We start from the raw sequence: 14,053 nt of genomic DNA, 5'->3' as shown, positions 1-14,053 counted from the left end.
TTCACATTTTATACCCATATATGACAGGTGAAACAAACATTGATAGGATTCAAAGAAACATACGGGAAGCTAATGAGGGGAAGTACTTCCTCTACTGCCTTGGCTTTGGATTTGACGTCAGCTACACATTTTTGGAGAAGATGGCTTTAGAAAATGGGGGAGTGGCTCGCCGAATATACGAGGACTCAGATGCAGCCTTGCAGCTCCAGGTAGGGGAGAAACAACAATCAAAACATATACAACTGTTTTCAGGTAGGCCAAAATATTTGTCTATGGAAAGGAATTCAGTGTTGTGCTATAGGTTAAAAGGTAGGTAAAGGACCCCTGGATGGTTAAGTCCAGTCAGAGGCGACTATGGGGAATAGCGCTCATCTCACTTTCAGGCCGAGGGAGCCAGCGTTTGTCCACAAACAGTTTTCCAGGTCATGTGGGCAGCATGACTAAACCGCTTCTGGCACAACAGAGCACCGTGACGGAAACCAGAGCGCACGAAAACACTGTTTACCTTCCCACTGCAGCGGAACCTATTTATCTAATTGCACTGGCGTGCTTTCGAACTGCTAGGTTGGCAGGAGCTCGAACAGAGCAACAGGAGCTCACCCTGTTGCAGGGATTCAAACCGCCAACCTTCTGATTGGCAAGCCCAAGAGGCTTAGTGGTTTAGACCATGGCACCACCTGCGTCCCTTGTTGTGCTATGGAAAGCGTTCCGTCAACACGGAGCCTTCCCCTCTCTGCTTCCTATGCATGCTGTTCTGGGGGTTCTCCTGACCACCCCAGAGCCAATTTTGGAGGGTGTGGGGGCACATGGAGGAAGGAGAGCGGGGGAGAGTCTCATTGCATTAACAGAAGCATTTGTGCAGGCTTCTGCCAATCTGATTTGTTCCTATGGTTACATTTTCTGTCTGTCTCATTCAAGGGCTTTTATCAAGAGGTAGCTATGCCTATCCTGAAAGAGATTGAAATGAAGTACCCAGACAATGCCGTACTGGAAATAACTCAGAATAATTTCAAGTTGCTCTTTGATGGCTCTGAAATTGTTGTAGCAGGAAAGCTCGGCAATGACGTTGACGATCTTCCTGTGGAAATTAAGGCTAAAGGAGTAAGTAAATTGCTTCTTTTGTATGAACGACTTTGGGCTGCATAGTCATTTTTCTTTCCCCAACATTCTGTGGTACATTCTGCTTTGAAACTAAAACTCTGCTTTTCCATTTATGATTTTTTAAAGTATTTGAAATTTAAGGGGGGGAAATCCTTCATCCAAATATCCCAGGGAGGTTTAAAATAGAAAAATACGAAATGAGAATACAAAATACATAATACATAATAAAACAGATATAAAAACAATTATTATTATTATTATTATTATTATTATTATTATTATTATTATTAATTTATACCCCGCCCATCTGGCTGGGTTTCCCCAACCACTCTGGGCGGCTTCCAAAAAAAATATTAAAGTACTATACTACATCAAACATTAAAAGCCTCCCTAAACAGGCCGCCTTCAGATGTCTTCTAAAAGTCTGGTAGTTGTTGTTCTCTTTGGCATCTGGTGGACATTCCACAGGGAGGGCGCCACTACCGAGAAGGCCCTCTGCCTGGTTCCCTGTAACTTGGCTTCTCGCAGTGAGGGAACCGCCAGAAGGCCCTCGGCGCTGGACCTCAGTGTCCTGGCAGAACGATGGGGGTGGAGACGCTCCTTCAGATATACTGGACCGAGGCCATTTAGGGCTTTAAAGGTCAGCACCAACGCTTTGAATTGTGCTTGGAAACGTATTGGGAGCCAATGTAGGTCTTTCAAGACCGGTGTTATATGGTCTCAGTGGCCACCTCCAGTCACCAGTCTAGCTGCCGCATTCTGGATTAGTTGTAGTTTCTGGGTCACCTTCAAAGGTAGCCCCACGTAGAGCGCATTGCTACCAAAACAAATCAATGACGCTCCCTCGCACAAACACATTTAAGAAGCTATAGAAGGTTAATCTGCCAAATGTATGTTGAAAAGAAACAGTTTTGCCTGGAGCCTAAATGTATGCAACCAGGGGCGTAGCAGGGAGGGGGCTGACGGGGCGCTCCAGGCACATTGGGGGGCAGGCTGCTCCAGCCACCCTCCCTGAGCCAGCCCTGAACTGCTTTGCAAGACCCCTCGGGGAGGGCAGCATGAGGGGACATGGCAGCCATGCACGCTTGGATCTCAGCATCTCCAGCAAAAACATGAGCTCACAATTGTCTTATTTTTATTGTTATATTCATAATTTGTTGTTTTCATAAATGCAGTAGATGCCTGCTCTTCTCTCTTCCCTCCAATCTTAAAAGTTTGCTTAAATAGGTTTTCCCCTCTAACATCAGTTTGTGCAGAAAACAGTATGTGTTGCTTATATTCAGATTGAGTGTTACTTTGAATAACTCGCACTCCCCGCTCGTTTTTCAGCATGCCAGTGAACTTACTCTTAAAGAAGAGGCAAATATAAGAGAAAAGGAGCAAGTATTTCAGCATCAGAAATACATCTTTGGAAATTTCATTGAGAGATTATGGGCCTACTTGACAATTCAGCAGCTGCTAGAAAAATCGTAAGCTAATAATAGTGTTGCAAGCTCTGAAGCATGTGAGATTCCAGGGGTTCTATGTGCTTATCTAGGGTTCATGTTCCCCTTGGAATGAGGCTGTGGTGTATTTATGATACAGTCATACCTTGGTTGTCAAATGGAATCCGTTCCAGAAATCTGTTCAACTTCTGAAAATGTTCAACAACCAAAGTACAGCTTCCAGTTCTGGGTTTGTAGCGTTTGGGAGCCAAACAGAAGCATTCGGGATCCAAGGAATGACTGTGTATGGTTTATTTACACGTACATACAGACACATACAGATGGAGGGGTTCACAGCATTAACTCCTCAAGAGGATTATTCTTCTCCTATAGCCACAACCTTGGATCCCAAAAGAAATCAGGCACGGCTCTCTCTCTCTCTCTCTGGCTACCCAGCCCACAGCTTTGCTTCCAGATTCTAGCTCCCATAACTTAACTCCCAACCCTGGCCTTTATCTTTCTAACTACCAGCAAGTTGGGGGGGGCACCCATTTGCTGTCTGGCACATATCCACTTCTTTTGTTACCTTAACAGTCCATGACCTCACCAGGAAGCTAGCCTGGCTATTCCAGGAATTTGAATCCTTGATTCGTTTTTAACACTTGCTGGATCCAGGGATTAGAAGGGTCTCGGCATACAGCCTACTCCCTCGCAACTCATAACACAAAGTGAGTAATAGTTGCTTAGTGACTTGAGAAACACTTCTTTCTGCAAGATCTAGACTCATGCTGACAATCCCTTGGCTTTCATTATTGTAGTCACATCCACACCATATATTTAAAATTGATATTTTATTGAATTTTTTTCAACTACAAAGCAATAAAGTGGTCAAAAAGGGGGGAAAGAACAAAGAACACACAACTGTGTAAAGGAGGGGAAAAAACTAATAAATATATACAAAAATACCCTAACCCATACATTCTTTTATATATTTGATATTGTTATCCTAATACTAATGTAAATATATATTTAAAGCACATACGTTCCTCAACAGAATCCCAGGAATATAGTTTGTTATAGCTTCTGGGAATGGTGAGGAAAATTACATTCACAGAATTCTTTGGGAGAAGCCATGACTGTATAAATGTGGGTGTTGTTCTGTGTGTGCAGTTATCTAGTTGGATACAAGCCTGCATTCCTAACATAAAACCCAACGCGTATACGTAAGTCTCTGTATTTTGTTTCACTGGATCATGTGTAGAAAGCAGACTTGAGCTTTCTTTGGGAGAAGCCATGACTGTATAAATGTGCTTTAAATATATTGTGTGGCTATGTCTGTTTCAGTGAGAGGGTGTAAATCATAGCAGGTTGTATCAAACTCAATTACTGTGTACATGAAACACAGCACAACTCCTTTCCATCTTCTCCCCTTGCTTGTCCCCCCAAATCTATTCTGGGTTCCCCCCCAAACGCTTCAGAGCAGGTTAGAGGCTGGTGTAGGGGGCCCATGGGGGTAGGAGAAGGAGGGGAAGTCCTGATACACTTGTGGGTGTTGTTCTGTGTGTGCAGTTATCTAGTTGGATACAAGCCAACATTCCTAACATAAAACCAGAAGTGTATATAAGCCTCTGTAGTTTGTTTCACTGGATCATGTGTAGCAAGCAGACAGTGCAGATTTTGCCTCTGTATCCTAGTGCTTCAGCTGATGGAGAACAACGGGAAAACCTGGAAGCTCAAGTTTTGAACATCTCCTTGAAGTTTGGATTTGTTACACCCCTCACTTCCATGGTGGTCACCAAACCTGATGCTCAAGAGGTGGCAAACAAGCCTACAGAGGCAGGTAAATCAGAACAAATTGCTCCCATCTCAAACTGAAGTGATACATGCATTTATCTTTTGAATCTCCTTCAAGTTCAGTGCTGGAAGAATGAGTTGAGAGCTCTGACTATGCGGGCGTGTTGGGAGAGTGATAAAACAGTCAGATAGAAGGATAACTATTGAGACAAGGATAATGATAAATGTAGCTTATAATTATGTGAAGAAAGGTGACGTCACTGATGTGATAGCACTGGTATCTTACTGGTGCTGAATATACCTTTCGTAGAATCATAGAACTGTAGAGTTTGAAGGGATGCCAGAAAACACAACTAAAGAATCCCTGGCAGATGGCCATCTAACCAATGTTTAAAAACTTCCAATGAAGGAAAGTCAACCACTTTCCAAGGGAGTCCATTACACTTCTGTCAGAAGTTCTTGCTGGTGTTTATTTGGAAGCTCCTTTATTGTCATTTGAATCCATTGGTTCATTGGTTTCTGGAGCTGCAGAAAACAAGCTTGCTCCATCTTCCACGTGACAGCCCTTCAGATAGTTGAAAATGGCTGTCAAATCACCTTTTAGTCTTCTCTTCTCCCATCTTAACACCCAATACCCTCAATCACTTCTCATAAGGTTTGGTGGCCAGACCCTTGATCATCTTGGTTACCCTCCTCTGCACATGTTCCAGCTTGCCAATAGCCTTCTTAAACTGTGATGCCCAGAATTGGACACAGGACTCCAGGTGTGGTCTGACCAAGGCAGAATAGAGTAGGACTATTAGTCCCCCTTGAGGACACGGGTGGTGCTGTAGGTTAAACCACAAAGCCTAGGACTTGCCAATCAGAAGGTCGGTGGTTCAAATCCCTACAACGGGGTGAGCTCCCGTTGCTCAGTCCCCGCTCCTGCCAACCTAGCAGATCAAAAAGCACATCAAAGTGCAAGTAGATAAATAGGTACCGCTCCGGTGGGAAGGTAAAGGGCTTTTCTGTGTGCTGCTCTGGTTCGCCAGAAGCGGCTTAGTCATGCTGGCCATATGACCTGGAAGCTGTACACCGGCTTTCTCGGCCAATAAAACGAGATGAGTGTCGCAACCCCAGAGTTGGTCACGACTGGACGTAATCGTCAGGGGTCCCTTTACCTTTAATACTTCCCTTGGTCCGACAATAGAAAATAGTGTGAAATGCTTAGAATGATATAATAGGCAGACTCTTTGGCATTATTCCTGATCTGGTTTGTGGTTTTCAGCAATAGAATTTGGTGAGTGATTGTCTGTTAAGTCATACAGAGACCCATTAAAATCCAATAACTTCAGTAATAAGTAACTTAAGTCTATTGATTTCTATGGAGCTACAATGAGTATGAAGAACGTTGGTGACATATCTTTTCTGGTTTCCACTGAGCAATTTAGGTACCCCAAAACTGTGAAATCGTACTATTGTTGTGAAATAGTTTTCTCAAAAAGGTCAGTCGAAAAAGGTAACAGATTAGCACACATTACTTCCCAATAGCACCCAAAGGCTATGGCATAATTCAGTAGGGGCAAACACAGGAAAAATAAAAATTGAGATAGAGCTTACAGTCCATTGAAGCTGTCTTTGTTTCTTTGACCAGATAATGAGAATGTAAACACTGCTGCACATCGAATATTTGGTATGTAATCTGATTCAACAATTAAATACCAGTAACTTATTCCTAAGAATTTATATACTGTGAGAAAAATGATCTAACCTTGAGACTCTCTCATAGGCATGACAAAATCTTCTAGAATCGTAGGAGGTAGCGATCCTCTTGACAACTCCGGGAGTTATGGTATGAATATGAAATCTTCACGAATTTACAGCTACAGCTCCACAGTCTGTTTTCTGGAGTGTTGAGAATTGAGGCACTTATCTCTCTCCTGTACGGAAGTTGCAGAGTCACTAAAAATCCGCCAACAGCAATGCTGAAGTCATATGGGCTTAGAGTGGCTCTGTTTCTCTCTGGAGAGGCGGAGCCAGAAGCAGGGTTTCTCTTCGTGAGCCATTGGACACAGCCATGTGAAGCAGGAAACACAATGTGTGCAGATGGAAAAAGGAGGGGGGGACTAGAAGGATTATATTTATGTCAGGGATAGTATGGACACAAATTGTATTAGGGTACAATGTGCTTTGCTTCTGTACTTATACATACTGAAACACTTCCTTCTTTTTCAGCAATACCATCTAGGCGTTACTATGACCGTCCCCAAACCGATATTTTTATTACTGCTGCGCAAGGTAACGCTCCATCACATTCTTGTATGGTTTAGACCAGGCATGTCCAAAGTCCGATTCAGGGGCCTAATCCGTCCCACCAGTCGATTTAATCTGGCTCCCATGGCAGTGCATCCTAAAGCCTAAAAAAAAGCTCAAAAATCCTTTAAAAATCTCAACAACTGTGGTTGGCCCTCACTCATGTTCACTTCATCAAATCTGGCCCTCTTTGAAAAAAGTTTGGACCCCCCTGCTTTAGGCTTATCTTGCACTCTGTGTTCCTTCTTCTGCAGCCGTTGTAAAACAGTTGGTCCCTGGGAGCCAATGGTGGCATATTATAATGGACGTAAAAAATAAAAGTTTTCTGTTTCCATAGATGGTTGGGCCCGCCTCCTACTTTTAAGTACAGGACTCTCTGTGCCAGTGCTATGGGTTTGGCCACAAGTATGCAGACAGGACAACATCAGTGTTCTTGTAATTTGGTGATTGCAAAGAATTGGCCCTTTCCTCTTAAATCAATGGAGTATACATTCTTAGCACACTCAATGCACAATATTTAAGAATTAAAGATTTATTTGTTTTTTTTGTTTTCTTGGAGGAGTGCTACACTCACCATTTTCCTCTCCCTGCTCCCCACAGCTGGGTATGCGAGGCAGAGGAAAACTACCACTAATTCAATAATCCCTTTTCTCTTTCTTAATCTCATGGTGGTGAGTTTGATTCCTACTTTGCAGAGAGTTGGACTAGATGACCCTTGGGGTCCCTTCCAGCTCTTTGATTCTATGATTAATCAGTTTTGTGAGACTTTGGTTTTTGTGTCATTTTCTTAGTCGCAACTTGAGGCAGAGATAGCCTTGGGAAAGATTGCAAGTGGGGAGGGTCTTTATATGAGGTCCTGAGGTCCTTGCTCCCAACTAGAGCTTCCAGGTTTTTGTTTTCCCTTCATGGGTAAGGGACTGTGAATAGCTGCTTTATAATTGGCTTAGCATTGCTTCCAGGTGATAAGTTATTGAGCATTCATCCTCATTTGTTTGCAGAATGTTTTCAGGGAGGTTATATAATGGCTCTGGTTTATTGAAGATTTATTCTGATTTGTTTGCAGGGAGGTTGTACAGTGCTGCATCAAACATTTGTTATCTCACAATTTCCAGTGCTTTTTCCTGCCACATTCTTTACTGCAAAAAGTCTCTCTCTATGTACAAGAGCATCAAATATGCTTTAGTTGTGCAACCTGAGTTTGTCAGTGTGAATATGCATGAGACCCACAAAATGTTAAGTTCAGTGTTCTTGGGAAAGGAGGAATGCTTATTTTTTTCCCCTTGAGAATAAATATGCATGAAGCTGTCAGTGTTCACTTTCTGAGTATTTTTGCCTAGCAGATTTTGCCCTGTTTCAGGGACATCAAGTGGCATTTCTCCTAGATGAATCTTTCAACCAAATGTAGTTGGCAATTGATATACAGTATTTAAAAGCCACTTGGCAGTGTTGTTTGCTGCATAGTGATTGTGATTTAAAAAGTATATTAGGGGGAAAAAATAGAGGTAGCAATGTGTCCCTATACACACACAAAAACAGAACCCCAGTCCATATGACCAGCGATGAGACATGATGACAATCATAGTCCAAAATCTCTGGAGGACACCAGGTTATGGAAGGTTGATCTAGTACCTATGCAGTATAACAGCAGAAAATTAACAATTTATATTTTTTTGGGTTATTTAGATTATGCAGATTATTCACACAGATTGCTGGGGAGTCACCCTGGTGAGTAATTCACACTTTATTCTCTATTAATATATTTTCCCCTCCATGAGGTGTTTCTGATATGGATACATGTATTTGGAATCCCATTGGTAAGGTGGAGGGGAGCAACATTCAAGACTAAGTGGGGAAATGATTGGTGAGGAACAGGTTAAGCAGCACCCAGGCCACTCCTCAGAACAAATTCAATCCCCCAACATCCCAGGTGGGACATGGAAGGACTTCTGCCTGGAACCCTGGAGAACATCTGCAGTCAGTGTAGACAGTCCTGAGACAGATAGATCAATGGTCTGACTCAGTATAGAGCAGCTCCTCTCTTCCTAAATTTGCAGCCTTCTGAGGTTGCTGTTCTTTTTTATATCAAAAAACCCACACACAACCTTTTCAGGTTTGTTAAGAGTGTGTGTGTAATATGTAGCATGTGTGATTTGGGAATTGAGAAAACTCAAGGTGTCACCTTCCTTAGTGCTTGTCCTGCCTCTATCGCTTAATTTTAAGTCCACTCTACGAGGGCTTTGTCATATATGAGCAGGATGACCTTGGGCCACCAGCCACCATTTGGAATCAATATGGAAGGCCCAAATATAGCTTTGACATGACTTCACTGAAGGTTGGGCAAGGCAGTTCCAAACTCACAAATTGCACTATTAAAAATGACAATATTTTTTGGTTTCTACTGATTCCTAGGCAACGTTCAGTCTCTCCCAGACACTGTTAATGAGTATCCAAGTTTCATTCTTCAACTGGCTCATGAAAAAAATCCCATTTGTTTAAATATCAATGGACAGTTGCAAACACCCATAACCCTGCTAACTGATGCAGACAAAGGTAAGGCTTCTAATGTAAGCTGCTGTCAACTCCCCAACTTTCATGTCAAGCATTTTGGTTGTTTCCAGAAATCTGTGTGAGTGCATTTTATTTGACAATGAAATATATTAAAACCGCTGACCCGGAAAATCTCAACACTGTTGGTCTTGTGGAGCTAGACCTTACACTGAAAAATGTTGTGACATGGTTTTCTGTTGCTAATATCATGCATTGGTCAGAATACGTGGTTTTACATGTCTCACTCCAGTTGTTCAAAGTGTTTCACATATTTATTGTAGAAATCCTTCCTGCAACATTGAATCACATGTCTCACTTTTTAATATTGTTATTTATAGTTATTATTTCATGGTCCATAGGCCAACATAGTACTTAATCAGTACTATTTGTTTTAAAGGTTGAGGGTCCAATTTCAGAGTTTACTTCTTTTATACCTGCCTGTATCTTCTCTCTATCTGTCATCACATGTCTTGCTTTGGTAAGTTATGTACATTTGTCAATACTAACCAACAAATACAAGCTAGTTGCGTCATCTGGTTCTAGCTGTAGCTCTTGCAATTCTGGCCAATTGTGTGATTTCAGGAGGCATTCAAAAAAGGTGACAACAAGTGGTGGCAACACATGGAATTTGTTGCTCTTGAGCTTATATCACAGTTTTATTTATATTAAATTGTTGCTTAGTAAACAGCAATATGTTTCTTGTATATGATCCTCATATTTATTTTGACTATTATATTTCCAGGGATCCAAGTGACTGGTAAGCTTGGAGAAAACAGAAAGTTTGTGGAGTTCAACGTAATCTATCAGACACCCAATGTGCAAATCAACATGTCAATGGGAGAAATTATACTGAATGATCAGGGCAATGTGAGCTCTTTCCCATGGACAAAGGCTGCATCTTTAACAACTAGAGGGTAAAATTTAATATTTTCAGTTTCTTTTCAGTGTTGGTTGGTCTGACTTTAAGGCTATACTTAATGCTACTTTTACATTCTTGAACTCCTAAACTTACATAATTTTTCAAAGCACAAGCCTTTGTTGTTCATGCATCCAAATAACAGCTTTCATGTGAAATTCAGTGGAATCCCTCATTTGGGGACTTTAAAAAATATTGGTTTTCTCTTTGAACAAAGCATTTTAATTTCCTACGAATTGAGGTAGATGCTTCATAATATATGTTAGCTTAGACTGGTGATTAGCAGTTAATTGGCCAGAAAATAATGAAATTGAATTTCAGTGAATTGTGCCCACTGAGCTTTGTTCTGATTTATTTTGTGGCTTGGATGTCACAGCAGCTTTTGATACAATTGGCAGTGGTGCCGTTTTGGACAGCCTTACTGGAGGGGGTGTTGGGGGCATAGAGTTACAGTGATACCGATCATGAGATTATATCTTGCCCCCCATACTTTTTAACACCAATGCGAAACAACTGAAGCTAATCTTAGGAAGACAGTGGAACCCTGAATTGGTGTCTGGAGAGTGTCCTAATCAAAATCAAATGATTTCAATTTCAGGAGCTGATTTTACCTTTAAATGTAAAGCCCTAAATAATTTAGGGTCAAGTTATTTGCAGGAACCCTATAAACGTACTATAGCATGATGGTAGCCACCTGAGACAGAATCTTTTCAGTAGTGGCCCCACATCAATGGTTTTCCTCCTCAAAAATCTTTGTAAGACACCTTTTTTGGTTGTTTTTACATGGTCTCTTAATATATTTTTTTTTAGTTTTCTAAGCTTTCCCTAATGATGACTTTGTCTTTCAATGTTTAAGCCTCTCACTCTAATACAGGCTTATATTGCTTTTTCCTTGGTGTTCATTTTCTATTCTGATTGTAATATTTTTTACCTGTTGCTGGTAACTATTGTGTCATAAGAGGAGTGTAAATATTTTAAAAAAATAAGCAGTGCAACAAGAACCAAATGCAGAAATACCTATTAAATTATGCCACCTTGAAATTGGGATTGCAGATCAAGAGGTAATTCAGGGAATATTGAATTGTTACAATACACATAGTGCCACAACTCTACAAACATTTGGTATTCTATAGTAATAATGTATATATTTCTATATATTAATATTTATTGATTTATTTCAACATGTATATATTTAGAAATAACAGCATCACTCCCTTCCTAGGTTGAGCTTTCTTATTGAAAAAGAAAGGAGTCTTTCACTATCAGGACCTGACGGTATCACAATACAAGTTTACTATATGAAGAACCCTCTTAATTTCCTTGGATTGCACTTCAAGAATAGTGAACTTTTTTCTAACAACATTGCTGGACTTTTTGGTATGTATTCAGATTTTGCAATGAAGTAGCAATCATCATGCTATTTACCAGTAAGCTTGGTTTTGATGTAGCACTATAACTTAATATTGTATATCCTTGGAACAACTCTGAAAGGAAATGAGCATGAATGTCTCTACATTTCAGATGGGGTGGAGATGAGAAGGGGAGCCCTGATTTAGTGGCTTTCCTAAGTCACCTAGTCAGTTCATGACACCTTAAGTTATGTTTCAACTGGCAACTGTCTGGTTCACAGCTCAATCTCTCCGTCACTACACCAATACTTGTGAGAATTGGGGTGGTGGTGCTGACATGATTGTCAGGAGAGCCACCGAAGATCTTCCTCAGTTTCCAGGCCCAACCTGATGTTCTTACTCCTATTTTTGGAGAGGGAACCCATGTCAGGCTCTTGGCCATGGCTGCCTCCTCCCTGGGGCTCACCGTTCCTCACGTACAAGGCAGCTCCACCTCAGAAAAGTGGACAAGTGTTGAATAAATGTCTAGAGAAAACTCAGAGAAACACTGAGCTTGTTGTTTTATGAGTAAAACTACCTTCTCATGTTTAATTATTGATTATTATTCATAGTAGGCGCAAGTGTACTGCAGTCTATCCATTTTGTTTGCTATAGGCCTGTCAAAGGCCATGGTGAGCTGCCTCCCCCAAAAAATACTTCTATCAAGATAAATACTAGACTAGACAGTAGTCAAATGTATCCTAAAATCAAGCAGGAATTAGCCTTTCTCGGGAGTGGGGGGGGACATGTGTTGCAGCTGCTCCAGCATAGCTTTGAGAACTGCAGTTATTTTCCTGTCTTTTTCTTTGTGTTCCCCAGGTCAGTTTTACTCTAATAAACGTCTTCAAAGACACAGCAATAGAAAGAAGATGTTGACTGTACGAGGACAATCATATAGTTTGACAAGGTAAAAGCCACAGAAAAACACTTGTTGTAGACTATATGAATGTGTGTGTGTGTGTGTGTATGAGAAACTTGTTAAGATATCCGTACTTTGTTTTCTTTTCTCTAGCTAAAAATGCCCAGGTACCCTGAGCTTCTCTTTCACCACATACCTTACACTGCTCTGCAATTTGGGAGGGGGCGGTATTTTACATGAAGAAGAATGTTGAAAGTGATAATAAAATATAGAAAACTGGAAGTGTTGTTCTGCAAATGCAGCTCAAAACAGTGTTGCTATGAATTTTCATATCAGCAAAGTATTTGTGGCCCTTTAGGAACCTCAAGGAACAACCCACACCTTTTCTATGCACATAAAAATATATATTTTATGCTTGAAATGCAACTTTCCTCCAACTCAAAAATTTTGAGTCATCCCCATGCCTTTCAGTCTTCAGCACATTCATTAACCTCTCCCTTGTTACTAGCTTTCCTCGGCCAGTTCCCCCAGTCTTTGCCAACAAAAAAAAGTTACCCTTTGTGAAGGAGCGGGGGGTTAACATCAATGGGGAAGGCTCATTGGGTCCTTGGACCCAATGTCATGCCAACCCTTACCCTTCCTGCTGCTGTCAAGAAAGATTTGGCCTGGTTTTATCCCATCACCATTGCACAGGCTTGTTGTTTTGCTGCTCTCATGGGTCACATAATGCGCCTGCCTGGGCAAATGAATTTTGCTATTCAGTTCTCCAACCAACCAATGTTTACAAAAATACATATATTAGGGGGAAATGTGCATACAAATGTTAGTGAAAACAACATACGGAATGCCTTATATTAGAGGAAATTGCTTTCAAAAATGCGTTCATTAGTAAAAAAAACACATCCCAAAATGTGTTTATTAGGAGAAATTTGCATTGAATGTTGATGAATCTTCATGAGGATTTTTCGTTTTTATAGTGTGAATTGCTGCATAAATGTGGAAGGCTGAATTTAAGATGGGAAAAATTTAAGATCCTTTCATCCCATTTGCAAAGGAAAGGGGTTTGCTAGCAAAAATCAGGGGAATGGCTATAAATGCAGTCATGTTAAAACAAAAATCTTTTGCAGGGGGATAACTGAGAAGACCATATGACTTTCAAGGGGGCTTTTACTTTCAATGAGCACTTATTGTTCTTTTCTCTTTCATTTTTAAGGCAAAACAAGAAAGATTACAGGATTGAACAGGGAGCCAATGTCAATTTTACCTGCTGGTCACTGGATATAACTCCTTGAAGAACAGCATTTAAAGCAGTACAAATGTCCATCTTTTGTATTAAGTGTAACAATTACATTTCATTTCAGTGATAACTATTAAAATTGTAAATGTTTAATGCAGAATTTTAAATGTGGAGTCATTAAATCTAATCATCTAATTGGACAAATTTCAGGGCAGGCTTTTTGTTTGTTTTTTGCTAATTTGGCAACACAGACAAGGAACAAAAAATTATCATTTATGGTTACTAAAAGGGAGGGAACCAGCTTGACAAAGACACTGTGTGGGGTGGGGTTGTACACGATCTATAGTACAGTTACTAAAAATATTCTGAAATCTACTGCTGTTCAGGCTCTTCTTTTCACCTTTATTTCATACAAAAAACACCATCTCCTAAGGAAGAAAGTGCTGTAGAAAGTCCCCTTCACTTAATGTGCTATTATATCATGTATACAGTTAT

General features: G+C 40.7%; 2 protein-coding genes across 2 annotated transcripts in view; both read left to right on the top strand.

The window, feature by feature from the left end:
* Positions 1-14,053, top strand: part of LOC309361673 (inter-alpha-trypsin inhibitor heavy chain H3-like) — a gene marked incomplete at its 5' end in the record, with an annotated part of 69,272 nt that overhangs the window by 17,182 nt on the left and 38,037 nt on the right. The window contains 7 exons of the mRNA XM_081896747.1: positions 28-209; positions 919-1,101; positions 2,431-2,570; positions 4,220-4,365; positions 5,953-5,991; positions 6,088-6,210; positions 6,534-6,596. Coding sequence (XP_081752873.1) covers positions 28-209; positions 919-1,101; positions 2,431-2,570; positions 4,220-4,365; positions 5,953-5,991; positions 6,088-6,210; positions 6,534-6,596 — 876 coding nt within the window. The remainder of the gene's footprint in view (positions 1-27; positions 210-918; positions 1,102-2,430; positions 2,571-4,219; positions 4,366-5,952; positions 5,992-6,087; positions 6,211-6,533; positions 6,597-14,053) is intronic.
* On the top strand, positions 8,146-13,933 carry LOC309364295 (inter-alpha-trypsin inhibitor heavy chain H4-like). Its single transcript, XM_081901253.1, has 6 exons — positions 8,146-8,336; positions 9,021-9,161; positions 9,901-10,072; positions 11,297-11,451; positions 12,282-12,369; positions 13,535-13,933. Exons 1-6 carry the CDS (start codon positions 8,171-8,173, stop codon positions 13,611-13,613), a joined length of 801 nt encoding a protein of 266 aa, XP_081757379.1. The 5' UTR covers positions 8,146-8,170; the 3' UTR covers positions 13,614-13,933.

The sequence above is a fragment of the Podarcis melisellensis genome (assembly GCF_964234715.1).
Source record: "Podarcis melisellensis genome assembly, chromosome: 2".
Taxonomy (NCBI): Eukaryota; Metazoa; Chordata; class Lepidosauria; order Squamata; family Lacertidae; genus Podarcis; species Podarcis melisellensis.
This window is presented reverse-complemented; position numbering and strand designations above follow the sequence as displayed.